General features: G+C 36.7%; 2 protein-coding genes across 50 annotated transcripts in view; one reads left to right on the forward strand and one right to left on the reverse strand.

The window, feature by feature from the left end:
* Positions 1-24,863, forward strand: part of ABI3BP (ABI family member 3 binding protein) — a 280,524-nt gene that overhangs the window by 249,257 nt on the left and 6,404 nt on the right. For 35 of the 39 annotated variants that reach the window (XM_082460250.1, XM_082460258.1, XM_082460281.1 and 32 more), the window contains 5 exons: positions 10,290-10,369; positions 11,153-11,182; positions 11,805-11,966; positions 13,279-13,401; positions 14,815-16,105. In XM_082460250.1, coding sequence (XP_082316376.1) covers positions 10,290-10,369; positions 11,153-11,182; positions 11,805-11,966; positions 13,279-13,401; positions 14,815-14,930 — 511 coding nt within the window. In that variant the 3' untranslated portion in view covers positions 14,931-16,105. Of the gene's footprint in view, positions 1-10,289; positions 10,370-11,152; positions 11,183-11,804; positions 11,967-13,278; positions 13,402-14,814; positions 16,106-24,863 lie in introns of those variants that run through there. The other 4 variants (XR_014263069.1, XR_014263070.1, XR_014263071.1 and 1 more) reach the window with 1 other exon arrangement.
* Positions 16,558-24,863, reverse strand: part of TFG (trafficking from ER to golgi regulator) — a 36,953-nt gene continuing 28,647 nt past the window's right edge. For 7 of the 11 annotated variants that reach the window (XM_082460515.1, XM_082460505.1, XM_082460513.1 and 4 more), the window contains 2 exons: positions 20,919-21,014; positions 16,558-17,408 (listed from right to left, as the gene is read on the reverse strand). In XM_082460515.1, the coding sequence (XP_082316641.1) occupies positions 17,026-17,408; positions 20,919-21,014 (479 nt within the window). In that variant the 3' untranslated portion in view covers positions 16,558-17,025. The remainder of the gene's footprint in view (positions 17,409-20,918; positions 21,015-24,863) is intronic. The other 4 variants (XM_082460507.1, XM_082460514.1, XM_082460512.1 and 1 more) reach the window with 1 other exon arrangement.

The following is a 24,863-nucleotide window of genomic DNA, read 5'->3' on the forward strand; positions in this document are numbered from 1 at the left end:
ATCCATGAATGTGGACTGTCTTTCATTTTATTTGTGTTTCTTCAATTTCTTTCATCAATGTCTTAAAGGTTTCAGTGTACAGATCTTTCATCTCCTTAAAATTATTCCTAAGTATTTTATTATTTTTGAGGCTATTGTAAATTTTGAGACTATTGTAAATGTAAATTGTTTGCTTAATTTCTCTTTCTGATAGTTTGTTTTCAGTATATAGAAAACCAACAGATTTCTATATATTAATATTTTATCCTGCAACTTTACCAAATGTATTAGTTCTAGCAGCTTTTTGGTGGAGTGTTTATGGTTTTCTATATATAATATCATGTCATCATCTGCAAATAGAAGTTTTACTTCTTCCTTTCCAATTTGGGTGTCTTTTAATTTCCTTCTCTTGACTAATTGCTCTGGCTAGGACTTCCAGTGCTATGTTGAATAAAAGTGGTGAGAGTGGGCATTCTTTTCTTGTTCCTGATCTTAGAGGAAAAGCTTCCAGCATTTCATCATTGAGTATGATGTTAGCTCAATGGGCTTTTCATGTAAGCCTTTATTATGTTGAGGTACGTTCCCTCTGTACCAAGTTTGTTGAGTTTTTATCAAGAAAGAAAGTTGAATTTTGTCAAATGCTTTCTCTGAATCTATTGAGTTTATATAGGTCATATAGATTTTTATTCCTCATTTTGTTAATATGGTATATCACATTGATTGATTTGTAGCTGTTGAACCATCTTTGCATTCTTGGAATGAATCCCACTTGATCATGGTTTATGATCCTTCTAATGTATCGTTGAACTCAGTTTGCTAACATTTTGTTGAGGATTTTTGCATCTATGTTTCATCAGGAACATTGGATTATAATTTTCTTTTCTTGTAGTGTCCTTGTCTGGCTTTGGTATCAGGATAATGCTGGCCCCAGAAAATGAGTTTGGGAGTTCTCCCCTCCCCTTCAATTTATAGGAAGACTTTGAGAAGGATTGGTGTTAATTCTTCTTTAAATGTTTGCTAGAATTCACTGGTAAAACCATCTGGTCCTGGGCTTTTATTTGTTGGGAAGTTTTTGATTACTGACTCAATCTCCTTTCTAGTAATTAGTCTATTCAAATTATCTATTTCTTCATGATTTAGTCTTGGTAGGTTGTATGTTTCTAAGAATTTATACATTTCTTCTAGGTTATCCAATCTGTTGGTGTATAATTGTTCATAGTAGTCTCTTAAGATCCCTTGTATTTCTGTAGCACCAGTTGTAATGTCTCCTTTTATTTCTGATTTTCTAATTTTATTTGAGTTCTTTTTCTTAGTTACTGTAGCTAAAGGTTTGTCAGTTTTGTTTATCTTTATGAAAAACCCGCTCTTAATTTTGTTGATCTTTTGTATTGTTTTTTGGTCCCTATTTCCTTTACTTCTGCTCTGATCTTTGTTATTTCCTTCCTTCTACTAACTTTGGGCTGTTTTCTCTTCTTTTTCTTATTCCTTGAGGTGTAAAATTAGGTTGTTTATTTGATATCTTTCTTTTTTTTTTAATGTAGGCATTTATTTCTATAAATTTCCCTCTTGGAATTGCTTTTGAGGCATTCCAAAATTTTGGTATGTTGTCTTTCCATTTTCCTTTGGCTCAAGATATATTTTGATTGCTCTTGATTTTTTTTTTCTTTGACCCATTCATTGTTCAGTGGCATGTTTGTTGTTTAATCTCCACATATTTGTGAAATTTCCAATTTCTTCTTTTAACTGATTTCTATTTTCTTACCATTGTGGTTAGAAAATACACTTTAAATGATTTCAATTTTCTTAAATTTATTAAGGCTTGTTTTGCAGCCTAACAGATGACCTATCCTGAAGAATGTTTCATGTGCTCTTCAGAAGAAAGTGTATTCTGTTGCTGTTGGATGGAATGTTCTTTATATGTCCATTAGGTCCATCTGCTTTAACATTATGTTAAGTCCAGTGTCTCCTTATTAATTTTCTGTATGGATGTTCTATATATACATTGTTGAAAGCATGGCATTGAAGTTCCCTGCTATTACTGTAGTGCTATTTCTTCCGCAGATCTGTTAATATTTGCTTTATATACTAAGGTCCTCCTATGTTGTGTACATGTTTACAGATGTTATATCCTCTTGATGAGCTGACCCCTTTATCATTATATAATGACCTTCTTTGTGTCCTATCACAATCTTTGGCTTAAAGTCTATTTTGTCTTATATAAATATAGGTATCCCTGCTGTCTTTTGGTTTCCATTTGCACGGAATATCTTTTCCATCCCTTCTCTTTCAGTCTATGTGTGTCCTTAAAGCTGAAGTCAGTCTCTTTCAGGAGAATTAGATGGGTCTTGGTTTTTTAATCCATTCAGCCACTCTACGTCTTTTAATTAGAGTTTGGTCCCTTTATATTTAAAATAATTATTGATAGGTATGGACTTACTATTGCTATTTTGTTCATTATTTTCTGGTTGTTTTATAATTCCTTTGTTCCTTTCTTCCTCTCTTCCTCTCTTCCTTTGTGATTTGATGAATTTCTGTAGTGTTATGCTGTGATTCTGTTCTCTTTTTTTTGTGTGTATATCGATCATTGGTTATTACTTTGTAGTTACCATGAGGTTTACATAAAACGTCATATAAGTCTATTTTAAGTTGATGACAACTTCAAACACACAAAAGCTCTACTTTTTTACACTCTTCTCTCCACATTTTGTTTTTATGCCACAATTTACATTTATACACTGTATATCTGTTAACAAATTATTATAGTTACAGTTATTGTAATATTTTTGTCTTTTAACTCTCATATTAGAGTTAGAAGTGATTTACCCACCACAATTTCAACATTAGAGTATTCCGAATGTAACTGTGTATTTACTTTTACCATTGAGTTTTATACTTTCATGTTTTCCTGTTACTAATTAGCATCCTTTTGTTTCTGTTTGAAGAACTCTCTTTAACATTTCTTGTAAGGCTGATGTAGTGGTGATGAACTCTTTCAGCTTTTGTTTGTCTGGGAAACTCTTTATCTCTCCTTCAATTCTGAAGAGCAACTTTGCTGAGAATTTTTTCTTTTTTTTAATTTCAGCACTTTGAATATATCATGCTGGTCCCTTCTGGCCTGAAAGTTTCTGCTGAAAAATCTGCTGATATTGCTATGAGAGCTCCCTTGTACATAACAAGTTGCTTTTCCCCTGCTGCTTTTAAGATTCTTTCCTTGTCTTTAACTTTTGACAATTAAATTATCACTAATGTGGATCTCTTAAAATTAATGTGGGTCTCATGGTGTGGACCTCTTTGGATTCCATTTGGAACTCTCTGGACTTCCTGTATCTGGATGTCTGTTTCTTTACCCTAGTTAGGAAAGTTTTCAGCTGTTATTCCTTTGAATAAGCTTTCTACCCCCTTTCTTTCCCTCTCCCTGTTCTGGGACTCACATAATGCATATCTTGATCCATTTGATGGTGTCCCATACATCTCTTAAGCTGTCTTTTTTGTTGCTCCTCTGATTGGATGCATTTCACTGCCCCATCTTCACATCCACTGATCCTTCCTTCCACTCATCTAGTCTGCTGTTGAACTCCTCTAATGAAGTTTTCAGGTCAATTATTATATTCTTAACTCTGTGTTTTCTGGTTTGGCACTTCTTTATATTTTCTATCCCTTTGTACTTTGTTTACGCATTGTTCTCCTGACCTTGGTAAGCATCTTAATGACTTATTTTAAACTCTTTATCAGATAAATCACTTGTCCATTTCATTAAGGTCTGTTTCTAGAGATTTTTCTTGTTCTTTTGTTTGGAACATATTCTCGTTTCTTCATTTTCCTTGATTCTGTGTTTGGTTTCTGCACATTAGATAAAACAGCCACCTCTCCCAGTCTCAATAGAATGGTCTCAGGTAGGAAATGAACCTCTTGAATCAGCCCAACCTGAGCTCCTACTTGTTTCTCAAACCTCTAAGATTGTCCAAGCAACCTTCTTTGTTCTTAGTGGCTCCTAGTAGTTGGAGGTATGCCAAAACTCATGAGTGTACCAAAGGGGAGGATCACAGTCAGCATCTACATGCAGCCTGATTATAAGCTGGGCCCTAGGCAGCAGGTGGGAAATTATGTAGTTAAGCCCCTTCCAGGGTGTTGACTTAAAAAATATTCACAACCTAAAAGTTGAGAGTTATATTTTATTTGGCGGGAATTTTTAGGACTTCAAGCCTGGGAGGCAGCATCTCAAGTAACCCTGGGAGAACTGCTCTGCAGAGGCAAGGGGGGAACCAGGATATATAGTTTTGCAACAAAGAGCAGGTAGTCAGAACATCAAAAGATTACTGTTAAAGAAAACCAGATATCCCAAGTTAAGGAATTTAGCGCTTTTCTATGTATGAGAAGATGCAAGAGTCTAGGCTTACTGAAGTCATTCCTTTGATATGCACCTCAGCTATCTGGGGCCAGTGTTTTTACATCCTGAGTTTCCTCAGGGCTCACTGCAGGGAGTGGCTGCAGTCTGATGGCTGCTAGATGGCAGGTATTCTTTCCTTCCTGAGTTCCCTCAGGGCTCACATTGGAGGGCTGCAATTGCTGCTGACTGTGACATCCTGTTTACTGATATGGCAGGAAATATTCCATTTCTCAAGGGAAACACTAGGAGATGGCTGTTTTTGCCTGCTGGACCCAGGATATAGTTAGGGCAGGGAGGTAGGGTAGGGAAGTGTGCTCCTGCGTCCATTAAAAACTGCTTTTTGTTTGCTAGTCCTGTGGAATTTGTGAACACAAGCCCACTGGCTCTCAGAGACAGGCAATATGGAGACCTATTCCTTGGGCAGCAGCTGCAAAAGCTGGGGTGTCAGCCATTTGTACAAGCCCCTTCCAGGGAAATACTAGTGGCTTGGTTTTATTGTTGTAGCAGGCTGAAGGAAGAGGGCAGGGAAGGTGTATGCCAACTTCCCTGTCGCTGGGGAGGATCACAGCCAGCCCCTAAACGTGTGCTAAAACTAAAAGCTTCATCCTCAGGTGTCAGCTTTTAAAAGATGCAGATAAACCCCTTTCAGGGAAAGATAGGAAGATGGGCATTTTTGCCTGCTTCCTCTGTGCTGAGCCCTGGGGGGCAGCTAGTTAAAAACTGCTTCTTTGCCACAGTCCTGTGGGACTCATGAATGGCTAAGTAACCCATGGGCTATCAGAGCCAGGTGATCCAAGGACTCATCCCTTTGGATAGAAGCTGTAAAAACTAGGGCACAGGCATGTTTTACAACCTCCTTCCAGGCAGATACTAGCAAGTCTGAGCAGGCTGGAGAGAGAAGGTGGGAGAGCATCCAATGGCTTCCCTGGTCTCCAGGGAGGATCACAGCCCCCAGAGCTTGCTAAATTAAAATCCTGACCCTCAGGTTGCAGCTTTTAACACTGGCAGATAAACACCTTTCAGAGAAATATTGAGATAGGTGATGGTGCCCTTTTGCTCTCTACTGAGCCCTGGGGGCATAGCCATGGTGAGTGCTCATGCACTTGTGAATAAGTGGATTTGCTATATCCTTATGGGTCTCATAAACACAAGGCCAATTGGCTTTCAGAGCTGGGTGTTTAGGGGACCCATCCCTCAGGTAAGAGTCTTAAAAGCTGGGATGCAGATGTGGGTTACAAACCCTTTGCTCCTCAGGAAGAAGTTGGGAGTTGGGGGTTCCCTCCTGATTATATGGTGCTGTGTCAGGGATGGGATTTACGGCAAGTGTGTCTCAGCCTTTGCTACCCATTTTGATGGGGGTATTCTCTCATTTCCCCAATGCATAGGAGTTGCTCAGCTAGTTTCTGGATCTCTTTCAGAGGGAATTGCTCTATGTGCAGCTGTGCATTCAATGTGTCTGTGGGGGCAGGAGAGCTCAGGAGCTTCCTATGTTACCATCTTAGTCCTGCCTCTCTCATTTTCAATTATTTTAGCCATTTCTTCTGTTAATTAAATCCATATGGCTAGACTGACTATTTCTCCAAATGGTCAAGTGCTCAAGTCATCTATTTGTTACATGTGTTTGTTTATGGCAACATCTCCTGGAAGCCCTCACCATCATCTCTTGCCTCTCTCCTATGTTGAATCCCCCTAATTCCTATATCCCATGTCTTCCTTGTTTACTTGCTTTCTGGAATTTCTTGAGAAACACATCTTGAAGAAAGGTTATGGAAGATAATATTTTTGAGTTCTTACGTGTCTGAAAATATCCGTGTTTTATTCTGATACTGTTGTTTAGCCAAACATAGATTGTAGGATAAAATAAACGCTTGAAAGCATTGTTCCATTATTTTCTAACTTCTAGAGCTGCTGAGATGTCACGTCATTCTGATTCTGCATCCTTTGAATAGGACGTATTTTCTTCTCAGAAACGTTTAAGATCTTGTCTTTATCCCAGTACTCTGAAATTTTGCAATTTGTTTGCTTCAGTCTTTTTTCTTTTTTCATCTTGCTGGGCAAATATTAGGCCTTTTAAATCTAGAAACCCATGTTTTTCAATTCTGGGAAATTACTTAAAAACTTTCTAGGATAATTTTCTACCCTCCTTTTCCACTCCTCTCTCTTCTAGAACCTCCTAGTTTTATATTCCCTGAAAAAATCTGCTCATTTCCGTATTTTCTCTCATTTTTCATCTTTTTTTTTCTAGTATTTGTAAAATTTCCTTAACTTTATTTTCCAAACATTCTATTTGAAGTTTTACTTATTCTGTACTTTTTATTTTAAATAACTTTCTTCTCCTCTATGGGATTTTTGCACAGCTAAAATCCTATGCTTATTCCCTATGTATAATCAATATTTTCTCTGAGACATTACTCTCTTCTACCTACAGTGTCATAAATCTTGTGATAAAATGTGCTTCTTGGGAAAGATTTTTGCCTTTTAAAATATATTCTGTTTATATATTTTCTGTTTAATCAGCCAAAAATATGTGCCTTTTAGTTCTCATGCAGTTAATTAAGCTTAATTTAAAATGATTTCTTCAAAACTTGTCAAGTATCATAAAATGGTGGCAAAAAAACCCAAAAACAATCCCCAAAAGTAGCTTATCAATATTTGTGGCCATTCTACAAATATAGCTGAAGTGCAAATAACTGTGAAATAAAAAGACATGGAAATAATTTCAGCAATCAGACTTGGCCAAAGCACAGAGCTTTTTGGCAATGGCCTGGAATGTGGAATGCATTGCCCGCTTGAATCCAAGTCCAGGTGCCTGTGATTTCTTTTTCCACTTTCAGTTCACCATTTCTTTTTAATAAGTTCATCAGGCCTCTGAGCTAGAATTTAATCTGTGGAAAATATTCTATGCCAAAGCACCCCATGTATGTGCAATTTATTTAAATGAGTGAGATGGGTGGCTTTATATCAGCAGTCTTATTGCAAAGGATAACGGCACTTTCTACCAGTTGATTAGTTTACAAAATGCTTTCATGTGCAGTTTTTCACTCTGAAAACCCTGAATGTTTTAATTCTATGACATAAATCACAGCAAGATCCTTTTTGACCCACCTCCTAGAAAAGTGGAAACAAAAACAAAAATACACAAACGGGACCTAATGAAACTTAAAACTTTTGCACAGCAAAGGAAACCATAAACAAGATGAAAAGACAACCCTCAGAATGGGAGAAAATATTTGCAAATGAAGCAACTGACAAAGGATTAATCTCCAAAATTTACAAGCAGCTCACGCAGCTCAATATCAAAAAAAAAAAAACCCAATCCAAAAATGGGCAGAAGACCTAAACAGACATTTCTCCAAAGAAGATATACAGATTGCCAATAAACACATGAAAGAATGCTCAACATCACTAATCATTAGAGAAATGCAAATCAAAACTACAATGAGGTATCACCTCACAGCAGTCAGAATGGCCATCATCAAAAAATCTACAAACAATAAATGCTGGAGAGGGTATGGAGAAAAAGGAACCCTCTTGCACTGTTGGTGGGAATGTAAACTGATACAGCCACTATGGAGAACAGTATGGAGGTTCCTTAAAAAACTAAAAATAGAACTACCATATGACCCAACAGTCCCACTACTGGGCATATACCCTGAGAAAACCATAATTCAAAAAGTCATGTACCACAATGTTCATTGCAGCACTATTTACAATAGCCAGGACATGGAAGCAACCTAAGTGTACATCGACAGATGAATGGATAAAGAAGATATGGCACATATATACAATGGAATATTACTCAGCCATAAAAAGAAACGAAACTAAGTTATTTGTAGTGAGGTGGATGGACCTAGTGTGTCATACAGAGTGAAGTAACTCAGAAGGAGAAAAGCAAATACCATATGCTAACACATATATGTGGAATCTAAAAAAAGAAGGTTCTGAAGAACTTAGGGGCAGGACAGGAATAAAGATGCAGATGGAGAGAATGACTTGAGGACACTGGGAGGGGGAAGGGTAAGCTGGGACGAAGTGAGAGAGTGGCATGGACATATATACAGTACCAACTCTAAAACAGATAGCTAGTGGGAAGCAGCTGCATAGCACAGGGAGATCAGCTTGGTGCTTTGTGACCACCTAGAGGGGTGGGATAGGGAGGGTGGGAGGGAGACACAAGAGGGAGGGGTTAAGGGAATATATGTATACATATAGCTGATTCACCTTGTTATACAGCAGAAACTAACACATTGTAAAGCAATTATACTCCAATAAGATGTTAAAAAATTTTTTTTGAATAGATAAATAAGTGAAAACCCTGCATGTTTTAATCCCCCTATCACAAAGTTTGGAAGTTTGGAAAAGCAAAGACAATAAGAGTACAAGGGTTAAAAGAGTCATTGCTCTTAACTGAAAAATAGGAAAATACTTATCTCTTGGGGTTTGTGTGTACTACTTTTCATATGTAGTGTCTGGTACATAGTAAGCACTCAAAAAATGTTCACATTGTAATGCTAGAATCTGTCTTCCTTATAGATTCCAGCAGTGCCTCAACAGTCAAAAATCTGACTCCTTGAGCCCCAGAAAGTTCTGTTATTGCTCACTTGGTATCCTCTGTACCAAATTAAGAGCTGTCATCCTTCTGTTTTTCAAAGTATTTTTTGTGTTCTGGACTCTTAGTCAATTACAAACTTTTCAAAAAGAGGAATTATCTCCCAAAAGTCTTTCACAGTTTTGAAACTCAATCAGTTCTATCAGCTGACTCAAGCTGGTTTTACATTCGAAATTACTTTCCTGCTAAGTCTCAATCAGTTCTATCAGCTGACTCAAGCTGGTTTTACATTCAAGATTACTTTCCTGCTAAGTCTGCTACTGAAAGGAACTCTTAGTTTCAGGCAAACAGCAAATAGCTTTACTGTTTGAACTTAAAAGGGTTTGCTCTGCTTGAGTATTCTATGGATGAAATTTGTCAAATATTGCATAGTAATTTAGTGCATAATTCTTAAGGACAGAATCAAACATAACTACAAGGGATATGGGCTTATTTTGTCTTTTTTTTTTTTTTAACATAAAGGGTTAAGGGCCTGACCCATATGAATCTAGTTTATAGAAGGAGAGAAAAGTGTCTTTGTGCCCATACTCTTCGTGAGCTGACACTACCATGCCCCTACTCGGAATATATCGCGGCTTCCTATGATCCACAGAAGACCCAAGTTCCAGGAGATATAACCAGGAACTTCTTGCCACAAAATATTTTCATGTACATCTGCTCCCACAGCTTATCTAGTAGTTCTCAAATGTCAGTGGGCACAGGATTCACCTCAGGAACTTATTATAAATACCTCTCTGGAACCCCTCAAAAAGGGATTCAGTAGCTAGAACGGAACAAGAAGTCTGCACTTTAAACAAACTTTCCCCACTGTAGCTCTATCATGTGATTCTGACATGGGTAGCTCAAACCCCACAATGAAGAACATTGCCTAAGTCTATGGCTATACCCAGGGTTGGGATAATAAGGAATTAAAAAGGAACTTATTCTGCGCTCCCAGGAAGTAGCTAAACGTTTGAAGTTAACTGAGGCTCCTTGTTACTGGAATTAACCTGGGTCCGCCACATACCTCTTTTCCTGTATGTCCATTAGCAACCTGCCCAGCTATTTCTATTAATTTGGAGCTTTTAAAAGACAACAATCTTTTTTATTAACTTAACCCTTTTCTTCTAGAAAACAATTAGACAAGCTGTTTGAACAGTAGAATTAAAGGGATTTTTCTTTCCTGAAGCTTCTTCTAGAACATATGTCCATTCACCGTCATGATTTCAAAACAGAATCAGGAAGAATGTCAGTATGACAAGAAAATTGTTTGCTTCCTACCACTTAAGAATATTATTTTTGTTTTGTTTGTTTGTTTGTTTCCCCCCTACACAGCTATGAGTTCCAGGTGAAACCCAAAAACCCACTTGGTGAAGGCCCGCCCAGCAACACAGTGGCATTCAGTACTGAATCAGGTAATCACATCAGCAGTAATTCCTAACAAGGATATAAAGGGTCACAATGTTTTGCATAGCTTGTTTGAAACCTAGCTAAACACTGGGTAAAGCATTTGATTTAAAAAAAACCATCCATTTGAAAAAGCAAACTGATGAAGGTACCTTTAAGGAAACACCCCTTGGGTTTTTCCTCATTCATCTCGATGTCAGAAAAACATTAGGCATATCAGTTTAAAAGAAAAAAAGCGTGTAGTCAGTCTATACTCAATAGTGAATGAATGCTCCTCTCTATGCCTAGAATCAAAATATCAGACGCTCAGCCACAGTATCCAGAAAGGGAATTCCTGTGATAGTTTTTCATGATGAACAGCTATGAAATTTTCTAATTTGGCCTAAGTTCCAATTCGTTAATGAGATACATCTGTACTCACAGCATTAGTGTATAATTTTTTACACCAAATGCAGTTCACGGCATCTTGGTGATTTTATCATCAATAGTTTTTTTTATGAAACTAAAGGAGGAAGATTTTAAAATGGAAGTAAAATCTAGAACAGCAATGAAGACTACTAACTACACAAATCATATACAAAAGATACAGCTGAGTACGTGGCAGAGGAGATTCTCCACTGGAGAACAATTCCCAAAACAAAATATACAATTTTCAAATTTGGACTTTAGTAAGAGTGTACTGGTTTGCAAGATTCCTTAACAACTGTCAGCACCTATCTTCTTCACTATGTCACTGGAACACTGGGACTTACCTAATAACCTCTGACTCTGTCTTTGCTATTTCTCCTTAGCTGACCCAAGAGTGAGTGAGCCAGTTTCTGGTAAGTACCTACCTGGATGAGAACACAACTACACGCTTTCCTACAGTGATTCAACTGAACGGGCGTGGTAGAATTTTAGTCATGATATCACTTTAGTCCGTTTAGTCTTCTTAGAATATCAATCAGGTATGAATGCTTACCTAAAACATTCAGTAACATTGACAGCCTATGTTGTTTCAGGAACAAGTTGAATATTTTAAAACCTGCTTTCCATTCTTGTAACAGACCAGCTCAACTTTTCTGTTTAATAATTAAGTCAAGATATAGCACCCTCATTTCCACTTTTAATAACAAGTCACATTAAAGCAACTGTTTAAATTGTGTAATATGCTGCAAAAAAAGAAACCTAAATTTGCTCCTAAAGGGATGCTGTTCTACATTGAGTGCTGCAGAGGCTAGTCAACTCTGACACGTGCTGCTCCAAGATTTACCTCATCATTGACGGAAATTTAATTGGGGGCTTACTCCTATATTTTTGGCTCCAATATTTAGCACTGGAGAAAACCAGCTATCAGCAGGTTGACAATGAACTTGGCAAACTGCTTTTTTAAAAGCTTTTAAGACAGCTTTTCAGGACTGAAACTCAAATACTAAACTCAAACCATGTGCTTTCCTTATGCAGCAGGAAGAGATGCCATCTGGACTGAAAGACCCTTTAATTCAGACTCTTACTCAGAATGTAAGGGCAAACAGTATGTCAAAAGGACGTGGTATAAAAAGTTTGTAGGGGTGCAGCTGTGCAACTCTCTCAGATACAAGATTTATCTGAGTGACTCCCTCACAGGTAAGCAGGGCCATCAGTTCTGTTTTGAGGATTATCCTTCAGGAAATGCTTTGCAGTGTTCTGTAACTTAGCCTTTTCTATGGACAGTCCCAGACACGAAGGTGTGATGTAAATACAAGTTTCCTTTTTGAGCAAGATGTTATTGGAATCTTAGGATTTGAGATATGCTGTAAGAAGGTAAATAATGAAAATGCAATCTGAAAACAGTGCCATCGTGGCAAACTTGAACGTAGAAAAACTAGTCACATCCAAGCTCGATTTTGTTACAGCCAACCCAGGATAAAAAGCCTACTGGTAGTAAAAAGAGTGTATCTAACAATAATCATGGAAGGAGTATGACGTATTTAAGATTTTAAGTCTGTCAGAGACAAGAGCAAGGTTAAAACACTGAGCCGGAAGGGCTATAACCCCTTGCTCCAGACTCAGTGGGTTATTTTCTCTTCTATATTCATACAGTAAAAATTTTAAATAAATAAGATCGGTCCCAACATAGAAAGGTAGACATTTGCTCAATCATTCAACAAAACTCTCTGCTTTGTTCAGACATGGTTCCAGGTGCTGGGGACAAAGCAGGAAATCAGACACGTTCCTGCTCTTTGTAGCTCACAGTCTAGTGGGGAGAGACAGAAAGCAAACACGTAAATAAGAATTTCATACGGTGCTCTGAAGAAAAAAAAAGGGTGAAAGAAAATGGCGAAATGGAATGAAAATGGAGAAAAAATGGCTGAATGAAAGCTCTTTTAGTTAGAATGGTTAGGAAAAGCCCCCCCTCAAAAGGTAGCACTTGTGCCGAGAAGAAAACTATGAGAAGGAACCAACCACGCAAAGATCGAGGGATAAAGAACCAGAGGTAAAAGGAAGAGAAACGCAAAGACCTGCAGCAGAAAATGCCTCGCCGGTTCCACTAGTGTGGCTGGGGCTTAGTAAGGGGAAGATCAGGCAGCATGAAGTTGTGCAGAGCTAGGAAACCAGGTTAAGGACTCCCGGGTTTTATTCTGAGTATAACAGAAGACTGCTGGAGAGATTGATGGAGGGGCGTAACACTATCTGAGTTGCGTTTTTGAAAGATGACTAAACTGTGAAAGGAGGAGGGGAGGAAAAATAGGGAAAAGCAAGAGTGAAAGCAGGGACGCCAGCTGGGAGACGATTCCATAGTTCAATCAAGGAACACTGGTGGCTCGAACTAGAAGGAAAGGGGGGAGAAGTACAAGAACAAGGAAGACGGATTATTTGAAACAATTTGATTATTTCAGAGTCCTCCCATATCAAAGGCAGTAATACTTCATGATCCTTTTAATTTGTTTTTTTTCAGGAAAATTTTATAATATAGGTGATCAGAGAGGCCACGGAGAAGATCACTGCCAGTTCGTGGACTCATTCTTAGATGGACGCACAGGACAGCAACTCTCTTCTGACCAGTTACCCACCAAAGAAGGTATGTTTTCTGAGCCTCCTCGTAAGCGAGAGGCTTTTACAAATTAACCCAAAAAACATTCAAGCTGAGAAAATCAATCACTTTAAAAATAATTCTGTAGTACTACTCCTCCATCTGCCTAGGAAAAAGGACTTCCCACATAAGACCTTAACGTGAAGACTTTAATAGAAGTTTCTTCACTTTCCTGCCATTCCTTAAGACTCTGTTCCTTAGAGCTGTAGGAAATTACAGAACATCTTATATAAATCCATTCTACTTTAAGAAAACCTGAATTTGCAAAAGCAGCTATAAAAGAGCAGGTTTAAAAAAAAGCAGCTATAAAAAAGAAGTTTAATTTCCCCAACTTAAATCATTCATGCGCTACTTTTATGGTTTTTGTCATACTGAGCACACAGGCAGTTTTTATTTTTATTCCTTTTTAAAAAATTTAAAAGAAATTCAAAGCTTTACTACTCCCGTAGAAGGAAAAAAGAATATTACTTGCCTTATAAATAATTCTACAAATACAATTAAAATAGAAGAATTCTGCTGAGAAATGACTAACCACTGTAACTTGCTACAGACACATTAGCACCAAGCTGTTTAATAAGAATTGAAAAGACTGAAAATTAATTTAATCCCTGTCCACGTAGGGTAGGAAAGGGTAAATTACACATCCATATTACCCAGGAGTTACCAAGAGGGGCTTGTTAAATACTTAAAATTATTTGACTAGTCTTTTCAGCATCACCTTTTGGTCACTGGCACTAAAAATACCAACCACAGTAAAAGATGACTTAATAAAATCTGTCAACTCATTAACAGAAAATTGAAACTGCTGCCTCATAGGAACCGGATATAAAATATACTGTAAATTGTGTATTTCTGTAACATTTTACATTCACAGCAAAATTTTTAATCACTTAGTGTAGGGTCCTTGAAGGAAGATTTCATCAAAGTTTAGTTCTTAGAAATTTAGCAATCTTAGACCAACCCTTCTTTTGTTTCCTAACAAACATTTTAGTACAACACGCCTTTAACCAGGTAACTTCATAGACCACCACTAGGCTGTAAAGTACAGAAAGTACACTTTTACGTAGGTCAAAGTGTGTACTGAACTTGGTCAGTGATACTCAAACAAAACACGAAACCCCTCCAACTCCTGCCCCCTTTCAGCTTTATCTCTCAAATACTACCAACCATCCCATCCTAGCTTATTAAGGCAGATGTCAAGGAGTTTCAAGTGTCCCTGATGTTTAGCCAGCCATTGCCACCTCAGGAAAGACACCAGGGCCTCTCTTACTATCCGTTTTCTAAAATATTCTGCTTCACCTAGAGTAAGCTTCAGGCATTCAAGGACACCCTTCAACCTATGAGCATTGAGGACAAAAATATAACATAGCAGCTATTAAAATTAATTATTTTCTCTCTTAGGCTATTTCAGAGCAGTTCGCCAGGAACCTGTCCAATTTGGAGAAATTGGTGGTCACACCCAAATCAATTATGTCCAGTGGTATGAATGTGGGACCACAATTCCTGGAAAATGGTAGATGCTGCAATCACGTTCAGAAGTGCCTTCTGTTTCATCATGGCAAAAAATAATTGGAAACAGTATGGTATTTGTCACATGCATTTAAAGCTCTTATGTTTACTATGTATAAAAGTTTAAAATCTAATTAATGGCAATATTAGATGTTTACTAGAAAGATTGCTAAGAATATTTATCAGGTTTTACAAAGTCATTTAAAGAAAGCAAAATATTGACATTAACAGAATAACATTTTTGGGGAAGCTGGCTCCCTGTTCATGGTATTTTAAGAGATCATTTGTATATTATTTATCACACTGTTGTAATGATGTTTTGAGATACTTTTATAACAAAATTAACATCAAAAAACTAATATACTTTTTAAAAAATACTTACTTTTATTGTGTATTCTTCCTACTGGTGAGTTAATTCCATAAATCTCTACTTGGTTTAACTTATTAGATCAAATTATCTTCAGCATATATATCTGGGGGAAAAAGGTGCTAATATTCACATGTTTATTTAAACTTCAACTTTTTAGCAACAGCTGAATATCTTTTCTGAAGCATTTAAATAGTTAACCATTCGTGACTATACATTTCCTCAAATATCTGCAAATTATTGAAAAGATTTTGTTTGAATCAGTGAATTTCATTTCAGCTGTAAATGGAATTGAGAATTATATATAGCGTTTCAAAAGACATATTTTTTTCTTTCTCTACCCATAAACATGTTACAATGTCTGAATGTTCTTTGTCAAACTATCCCTTTAAGCAGTTGTGTTCCTACTGTTTTTAATATAATTCTAATCAAGCTATATACAGAGACTGACTGTAAAGTCTAAGCACAAAAGGATAATGCATGATGAGATCCCTGCCATTTTATAAGATATTTACTATATTTTTTACACAGAAGATCTCTAGGGAATGAATGTATCAGGGGCTGTTTTCATAATTCTGTCTAACCCAACCTGTAATGAAAATCTGACTCGTTTTTATGTTAAAAAAAAAAAAAAAGTATTTTTCTCCTTCATCTGGGGAGGGAGATGGGACTGCTGCGTTGTTGCCCTCATCCTTAAAGGACCTTTCTGTGCTCACCACCTTTCACCACGCTTCAGTTTTATCAATACTTACTTAATTTTATATTTTTCAAACAAGTATAAACTCTGCAATAAAGAGATGTAGTTTTTTTTAAGAAGACTGAGGAGTTCTTCATTTCTGAATGGTTTATTACTATAAGGAAAATCACAAGTTATTTAGGATCTACCAAACCCCCCTTGTATCTTTTAATACTATATCTATCTATCTATCTATCTATCTATCTAATCTATTGTGTTTGTTTATATGTAATGCTAATCTATCTATCTTCTTGTGAAATAGTTTAGTTTCATTGTTTTAAGCCAAAATCAGGACAAAATTCAGCAGCACTGTGCTTCTCTGAATAGAAAGGCATAAGATAAAAGGTCTATACTTCATTTTAAGGCCAAAACATCAATAAGGATTTGTTTTTTCTCATTTTTATATATATATATATATATATATATATATATATATATATATATATATATATATATACACAGACACACACACACACACACACACACACATATAGTGTCAATGACTAAATTAAATTAATTACAAGACCACTAATGGAGTCAATCATCTTTCCTTCTTTATTAACCTATCAATCAATGTTTGTTTGTTACATTTATACATAATATCTAGTCTTCGCAAAGGGATCTACTTTACTTTAGTACATCATGTTAATAGTAAAAAGCCAAGTAAGATGGCTGAACTTCAACCTAGCATTTTAATATCCTCTGGACAAGGCAAGCTAGAAAGTCAATCACTTTGCACACATGTAAGAAAGAGTAGTGTTCCAAAATAACTAGGGAGCTGCTACAATTTTAAGCAGGGGAGGAAAAAAACTTTCATTTTGGTCTTTTTTTTCTTCCAGCAAATTAACTTTCAATTAATTAACAGCAACAATGATGATATCATAAAAAAATGCTCTGCTTTTTAAACTTCTGAACTTCAATACAAATTAAAATAGTAGTACTGGAGTCTTTTGGGAGGCAAACAGCTAGCAGCTACGTTCATCAGTGTAACTGAGCCTCCTTATCGATAACCTGGTCCAGGTTGGGTATAGCCCTGACCAAAGGGAGGACGGCTACGTGCGTAAGGGTTTGACCCGCTCGGAAGAGGGGTCATGGTACTCCCAGGAGGTGGAGTGAAACCTGGTCTTGGTTGATAGGCCCCGGGTTGGCTTGGAGCCATTCCAGGTTGTGAGGCAGGGGCCACAGTGTAATTAGTGGGCTGAGAAGTCTGGGTAGTGTAGGTCTGTGGAGGGTAACTGCTCGCCTGGTACTGCTGCGGCGGCTGAGCAGGAAGTTGCTGAGGCTGACCAGAGAAGGCAGGAGCCGGTGCCTGGGAAGCTGGCTGCTGGCCATATCCCTGGAACTGCTGAGGTTGCTGGGGTCCAGTCTGCTGACTGTAGCCTGCTGAAAAGGCAAAACGTACATATCTTATTTTTCCTTTTGGTGACCATTTTCCAGAGAATTAGTCTTACTGTTATGGACAAAAAAATGACGAGAAATTTAACAAACTTAATCCTAAGTATTTATGCAACAAGTAGAGTAGCAGAGTCTATATTTCAAGACCACATAGTATCCAAGAAGCACTTTCTAGACAATTCTGTAAACCCTCTAAAATTAAAACCACTATATACACTTCTTCTACTTCAACTCCTCCTACACTGTATAATCCCTGAGAGCAAATTCCTGTTCTAGCATAACTCCCAGTATAGAGTAGATGTTCAAATGATAAATGTAGGAATTAATGCAAAAGCTAGTCATTAACCTGGTTCTGAGGGGCCTGTTTAATAACAGTACCAAATAAAAACACACTTTATTTGTAGAGAATGAATATTTTTAAATGAAACAATGGTGCTACAGATACATCTTACTGTGCTAATGAGATGCTTTAAGGTTTATTCACTCTATAAAAACTAAGCCGTTTAAGAATAAATATTAAGTGCCAATTTTCACAATCCTTAAAGTCTTTCTTTTAGATTTGGTATCTGATGTTTTTGCCTTTACAATTCAAAATTCTGGCTTAGCAGTAACAATGTAACACACAGAAAGCATATCATATTGCCCCACAAAAATCAACATCTATATTCATTAGTTACTAGGATGTAAAGCCTTTTAAAATAAAAGGTCTGCTTCACTAAAAACTTTTATCTCTACCATGAAACACACCTGCAGCTACTTGCAATGAAACCTCTCCATTGACTGGAATCCTGTCAGCATTAAATACCAGATACATAAGAAAATTATTAAAATATGTACAACCCTGCATTTAAAAAAATAAAAAGGATTGAATGAATTTGAGTATATTCTGAACTCACCTTGAACCTGGGTTCAAAATTTACTCATGAAAGAAACCTTTCTGACATAGTCCATGAATAAAACTGGAAAAGGTCACAGAGGGAAACTGCCAAACCAGCAGAGTGTCAAAGATGGTCCAATGTTAGCACCACCACTTAAGAGTCTCCAAGCAGAGTGTTTAGTTGACTATTTCCATATCTCCCAGATTCAAGTTACTAGGACTAGCAGGATCAGAAATACAGAGATAATAATTCGAAAAGAACTAAACTTTACTCAGTGAAGACCCTGACTAAAATCATTAAGAGCAAGCTTAATTTTTAATAAGTAAATCAAATATCTAATGCATTTTACTCATGGCAGTACCTAAATACTGAACTAAAGTCAATTCATGATGAAACCTTGATGTCATACAATTTCTCCTATCCTCTACATAAAATTTTTTTACTGTAAGTTTCTGGAGAAACAGAAGGACTCAGCTTTTATACTGAAAATATCTATTCGACTTAAGATTGTGAGCAAAAAAAAAAAAAACCTGTCTTCTCATCCTGGCAAGTGAAATCTAAACTGGCTTTTTAACAGCATCTGGGGACAATCATATCTAATTTTCAAGCGAGGGAATAACCCCTAAGGGCCTAAGATGCTGTTTCATTAGCAACCTATTAGTCTTTGACCATAATATAGCAATACCTCTATATGTATATACTCTCCTCCTCCCACCACCATCCCCTCCCTTGAAAAACAAAATAAATGAGTAACTTTGGTGCAAATCGCCAGAAATGGCAAGAAATGGAAATCCTGTGGTTCTCTGAATAAATGAATTTTAAAGAACAAGGAGTCATATGGTCCACAAAGCCTAAAATATTTACTGTCTAGCTTTTTATGGCAGAGAAGTCTGCCAACCCCTGGTGACGGTTGGAGAATGTAGAATGATAGAGGGAAGTAATTAACTACAAAGTCAAAGGTCCTGGGTTCTGGTCTGGTTCCCCCACTAAATGGCTGCATGTCCTCTGATGCATCACAACTCTCTGAACCCTAGTTGTCTCATTTATAAAATGAGTGGGTGGGACAAGATCAGTGGTCCCCAACCCTGGTTGCACTTTAGAATGACATGCAAAGCATTTAAAACAAAAAAGCCTGAGTCCCATCCTCGACCAAATAAAACAAGATCACGGTGAGTAGAGCCCAAGCACCTGTAACTTTCAAAAAACACCTCTCCAGGTGATTCTGAAGTATGGTGAAGACTGAAATCCCCTGGATTAGATAACTAGGTCTTTTCCACTCTAATATCTATTATTTCTACAAATTATATAAATTGTAACACAGATTTTCCTTAAAGGACTGCATCCTAAAAATAACCTTCCCCCAGTATTATAGTCCAAGTTCAAATTCATTCCACCTATTTTATATAATTAAAAACTAGCAGCCACAGGTTAAATCACTCCACAGCAAATCCAATCCAAATAAAAATTGTTCTTTGTGTTAAAATATGTCAAACTCCAATGGTAGAATTTTATGGTCTAATTCAGGGGGTCAGCAAACGTTTTTCTGTAAAGGACCAGACAGTAAATATTCTAGGCTTTGGGGGCAACATGGTTTCTGAAACTTTTAACGGCAGGGGTGGCGTTTTCACCATAAGTTCCAAGCAGATTTAAGGGAAAAAAAAGGGCACACACTTGCTTTAAGAATAGTTGTACCCTGTCATCTTTATTGAGGAAAATGATTAGGCCTTTTTGAGTGGGAGATCCTTAGGCTCACTGGCAGCAGTCTACTACATGGAGCTTTAATCTCAGACTTTTCGATGATACCTAAGTTAATGTTTATATTAAGTGAGATAATGTGTACACAAGGGATTGCTAATGAGGTTGACTGTTTTCCCCCCTGTATTTATTGCATGTTCTTTGCTCATTTTTGTAGAGTTCATCTTACTACTTTTCTAAAATTACAGTTGAAATTTTGATACTTAAATCTTTGACTGTAAAACAAGAGTTGAACACAAAATTCTCAGATATAACAAACATAAAAATTACCTGAATTATAACCACAGTATTCAAAGCTACACTGAGAGATTTTTATGTTCTTAGTTGCCTGAATTACGTTTTACACAATTCTACTTTTATGGCCTGTTTTTGGTATTCCTACATACTTTTGGGAGATTTAAAAACCTATGTAGCTTAATTTGGTTCTCATTTAATAAGACCACCTCTTTCCATGTTCCATGGAAAGTTCCATGAGGGAACTGTTAATGCTTTTAGTTACTAAGAGTACACTGGTATAATGTGTTACATATAATGGAGGAAAAAATGTTGCATTTTTGTAGCTCTACATGACCCAGCAGGTAAGTCGTCGCATCAGTAGGAGGTAACTTTGTATTAAAAACTTTTTTATACTACAGGTTATTACTGAATCATCTACTATGATTGTAAGTTTTACTTGCCCACTGGAAAACTGAAATGGTGATTTACAGTAAAAATTTTTATGCAAAATATTTAAAAATAAATAAAACAAGTGTTATTTTCCCCCCCAAAGAAATACTTAATGCCTACTGTAACAAATCAAGGAATTAGGAGGAAAGAATTAAAGTTTCTCAAGTACAGAGACAGCTCCCTCTGGACACCCGCTCACCTGCATACTGAATACCGTACTGCTGCGTCGGCTGGGGGGGCACCTGTGGCTGAGTGCCATAGCCAGCCTGCTGCGGGTACTGCTGGTACATCTGACCTAAAGGAGACAGGACGAGGCAAAGAGGCAGGTTTAACGCAGCAGAAGAGAAACGCTTTCAAAGCACATTGAATTCTCTCCCCATTCATACACATAAACACACTGAGAACCAAGACACAAGAATGTGTTTGTTCCCCTTTAACTGTCTATGAAGGAGAGAAGAATGAACAATTTAACAAGTGTGGCCACTCTGCTGTGGAATAACTGCAGAGAACTCTTATCGGCAGCAAATAACACGAGTGGTTACTTCAGAAATTCCAGAAAAACTAATGTTTCCAAACCCAACTGCCCACAGATATGTACTACTAATGTTCCATAAAAATCAATAAATAAAAATTTGAGGAAAGGGGCAAATACCATTAACAGGTCCTGTGATTTCCAAACACATAAGAATTTACTGGTTCATGTCTTTATCATCTCTGCTACTTCACAGTTGTTCTAATGGTGGATTTAGCTAGATCTAATGCCTAGAGAGCAATAAAACTTGCACTGTAATATCTAGCTAGAATTGAAATTTTTAAAAAATCTAGCTAGTATTTAAATCTTTAAAACAACTTTATGTTGCTGAATCTTTAAAAAATACTCAAGCTACCTGCTGTTAATCAAAAGACAATAGGTAAATAGCATACTTTTGGCGGAAAAAGACAATGACTAAAAAAAAGTCAATGCATTATCTAGTGCCATTCAAACTGAGATGCAGGAGGCAGCTAGTGCTCACAGGCTGCGATCCCAGGACAGAACCCACGCTACTGGACTGGGTGCCCAGCCCTACGTACTGCAGCACTAAATGAGCTATGCCCTTATTGATAGTCGGATTATTTCCTAGCAAGCAGTGGTACGCTTTTTATGATAGAAATAAAATTTGCTTAACTATTTTTAAGCTATTAATCCTCTTCACAAATACAACCAAAAACTGACAAAAAGTTTCTTAAATGCTTTCTTAATGGTTCAAGATTTATCGATAGCACAAAAGGTAGTACAGAAGTTAACCACCTTTTAGAAGATGCTGCCTTAATCCTAGATCGTATTTCATAACTAAATTTTAGAACGGAAGTGACCAGAATCCGGTACAGAAATATAATCAAAGGGGAGGACTATGCAGAGCATTTGACAGTGGGTTCTAATTCCTAGAAATCAGAAGAATTAACCCTATAGTACAAAAATGAGCAAAGAACACACAATGAATACATAGGGAAAAAAAAATCAACCTCATTAGCAATCCTTTTTTCAGTACAGAAAGATTAAGCAACTTACGTGGAGTCAATACATCACAGCTAGTAAGAACCATCACCAGAACCCAGGCATAACTCTAGAGCGTTAGCTTAAAAGGAGTTTTGTACATGTTATCTCATTTAATATAAACATTAACTTAGGTATCATCGAGAAGTCTGAGATTAAAGCTCCATGTAGTAGACTGCTGCCAGTGAGCCTAAGGAACTCCCACTCAAAAAAGCCTAATCATTTTCCTCAATAAAAAAATGACAGGGTACAACAATTCTTAAAGCAAGTGCACGCTCTATTTTTTTCTTAATCTGCTTCAAACTCATTGTGAAAATGCCGACCCTGTGGTTAAATACTACCTCTACAATGTATTTCTTTTACTTATTTTAAATAAACTTCATTCAAGTCCAAAACAGGACTCACTCTCTGTCACAGTATTCTGAAAATTAAGAAGTCTGTGTTCAGTTGTAAACAAGGAAGAACAACTTGACATACTTGAAGAAGGAGAGAGCTACAGGATATATTAAGCGAAAAGGCAAGGTGCCAACATAGTTTAGAGTAAGCTATGATCTGAGGGAAAAAAATATATAAGGTACGTTTTGTGTACTGTATTTTCAGAAAGAATCAATAGTAGAAAAAAGTAAAAGCAATAAAACATATTACCTAGGGAGAAAGAGAATAGGATGAAGCAAAGAGTAATGGTGAGGCTTCTAGGCCTACACTTTGTGACACAGATTGGCAGCCAGCCTCTATGATGACCCTCAATGACTCCTGCACATGTATAGCGTATGATAAGGGGTTGGTATCCTTTATATTTTTAGAAATTAGAAAGATTAACTCCACAATACAAAAATTAGCAGAGACCAAGCAATAAACACGTGAGTATTCACTCTCTTGTGTAGTCCCCTCACACTGAATAGAGCTGACCTCTATATCATTAGAATATTGCAGAAGTGACAATGACATTTCTGAGGACACGTCGTGAAAGACAGCCATCTCCTATTACTGTCTTGATCATTCACCCTGGTGGAAGCTGCCTGTCATGAGGTCACCCAAGCAGCCTATGAGATCCATGTGGTGAGGAAATGAAGCCTCCTGCCAACGACCATGTGAGGGAGTCATCTTCCAAGTGAATCCTTCAGTGCAGGTTAAGCTTCAGATGACTGTAAGCTCATGAGGGACCTGAGCAAAAACCACCAAGCTAAGGGTCTCCCAGATCCCCGATTCTGAAACTGTGAGATAATAACTGTTTGTTGTTTTAAGCATCTATGTTTTGGCGTAAATTGTTAACATAGCAATAGTTAATTAACATACATAGTTTTGACTTTAGAAACATGTAGGGTTGACAGCTATTAAAAAAAAAAAAGACTTAAGACACACAATCAAATGGAAAATGTGAACCTTGTTAGACTCCTAACTTGAACAAGCCCCCAACTGTAATAAAGTAACTATGAGACAACTACAGAAATTCAAATATACTGTGTTGACCTTAAGAATCACTTAATCACTTAAACCACATGGAAAAGAATATGAAAAAGAATATATATACACATAACTGAGTCACTCTGCTGTACAGCAGAAATTAACACAACATTGTAAATCAACCATATTCAGTAAAGTTTTAAAAAAAAGAATCACAATATTATGTATAATAATGATATGGTGATTACATTAAAAAGAAAAGAGTATCATTTAGACATGCATACTAAAATAAATGAGTGAAAAGAGGGGAGTGGAAGGGGCAAGACAGATGAAAAAAGAATGCTAAAATATTAGTAAGTGTTGTAGCCACATGACAGAACATGAAGAATTGATTATTCTATCTCTACTTTTGCCTGTTTCAAAATTTACATAATAAAAGCTACTTTAAAAGTCTACTCAGCTTATCCATTTTATTGGCATATGATTTTACAGGTTTCAATTATATCCTTGTCACCTTTTTAGCTTGTCAAACAGCAATACTTCCTAGCCTTTGATGACTTTTAGTGCTCTTTTCTGTATCCTTGCCACTTTTTTATTATGTTTTTGGCAACTACTCTAGTGCACATAGCTTTCCAGTAACAGAGGCAGCACCTGCCTTAGGTGAAAAAGGATAATATTGTCCATTCTGTTTCTTTTCATGAAGCTTAACATTTTGTTGATCCTTTTAACTGAACAACATATTAAGACTAAAATCCTTGGGAAGAAAATTTACAAATCCAAGGTCCCTTTTATGGAATTTAAATAATAACTCAGAATTATTTATTTTAGATTATTTCATATTCTATTCTAAGAAATTGCTATTATTAATTATTAGTAGTAGATTTTTATGTTGATTATTCTGCTGAAATTATAACCAGCAGTTGATCTAACTAACTGGTGACACCAGGGACTCATTATATATCATAAGTCAAAAAGTATTCATTAAAGTAGCCTGTAATTCATCTTGGGAATCTGTAAATGACTGATACATTAATCTAGAGCTGTGTTATCCAATACAATAGGCACTAGCCACATATGACCACTAATAAACACCTGAAATGTGGCCAGTCTTAACTGTGATATGCTGTACGTGTTTTGAAGTGTTTCAAATGGATGTCACACCCCAGATTTCCAATATATAGTATGAAAACCAGAATGTAGAACATT

The sequence above is a fragment of the Balaenoptera physalus genome, assembly GCF_965194825.1.
Source record: "Balaenoptera physalus genome assembly, chromosome: 4".
Classification (NCBI taxonomy): domain Eukaryota; kingdom Metazoa; phylum Chordata; class Mammalia; order Artiodactyla; family Balaenopteridae; genus Balaenoptera; species Balaenoptera physalus.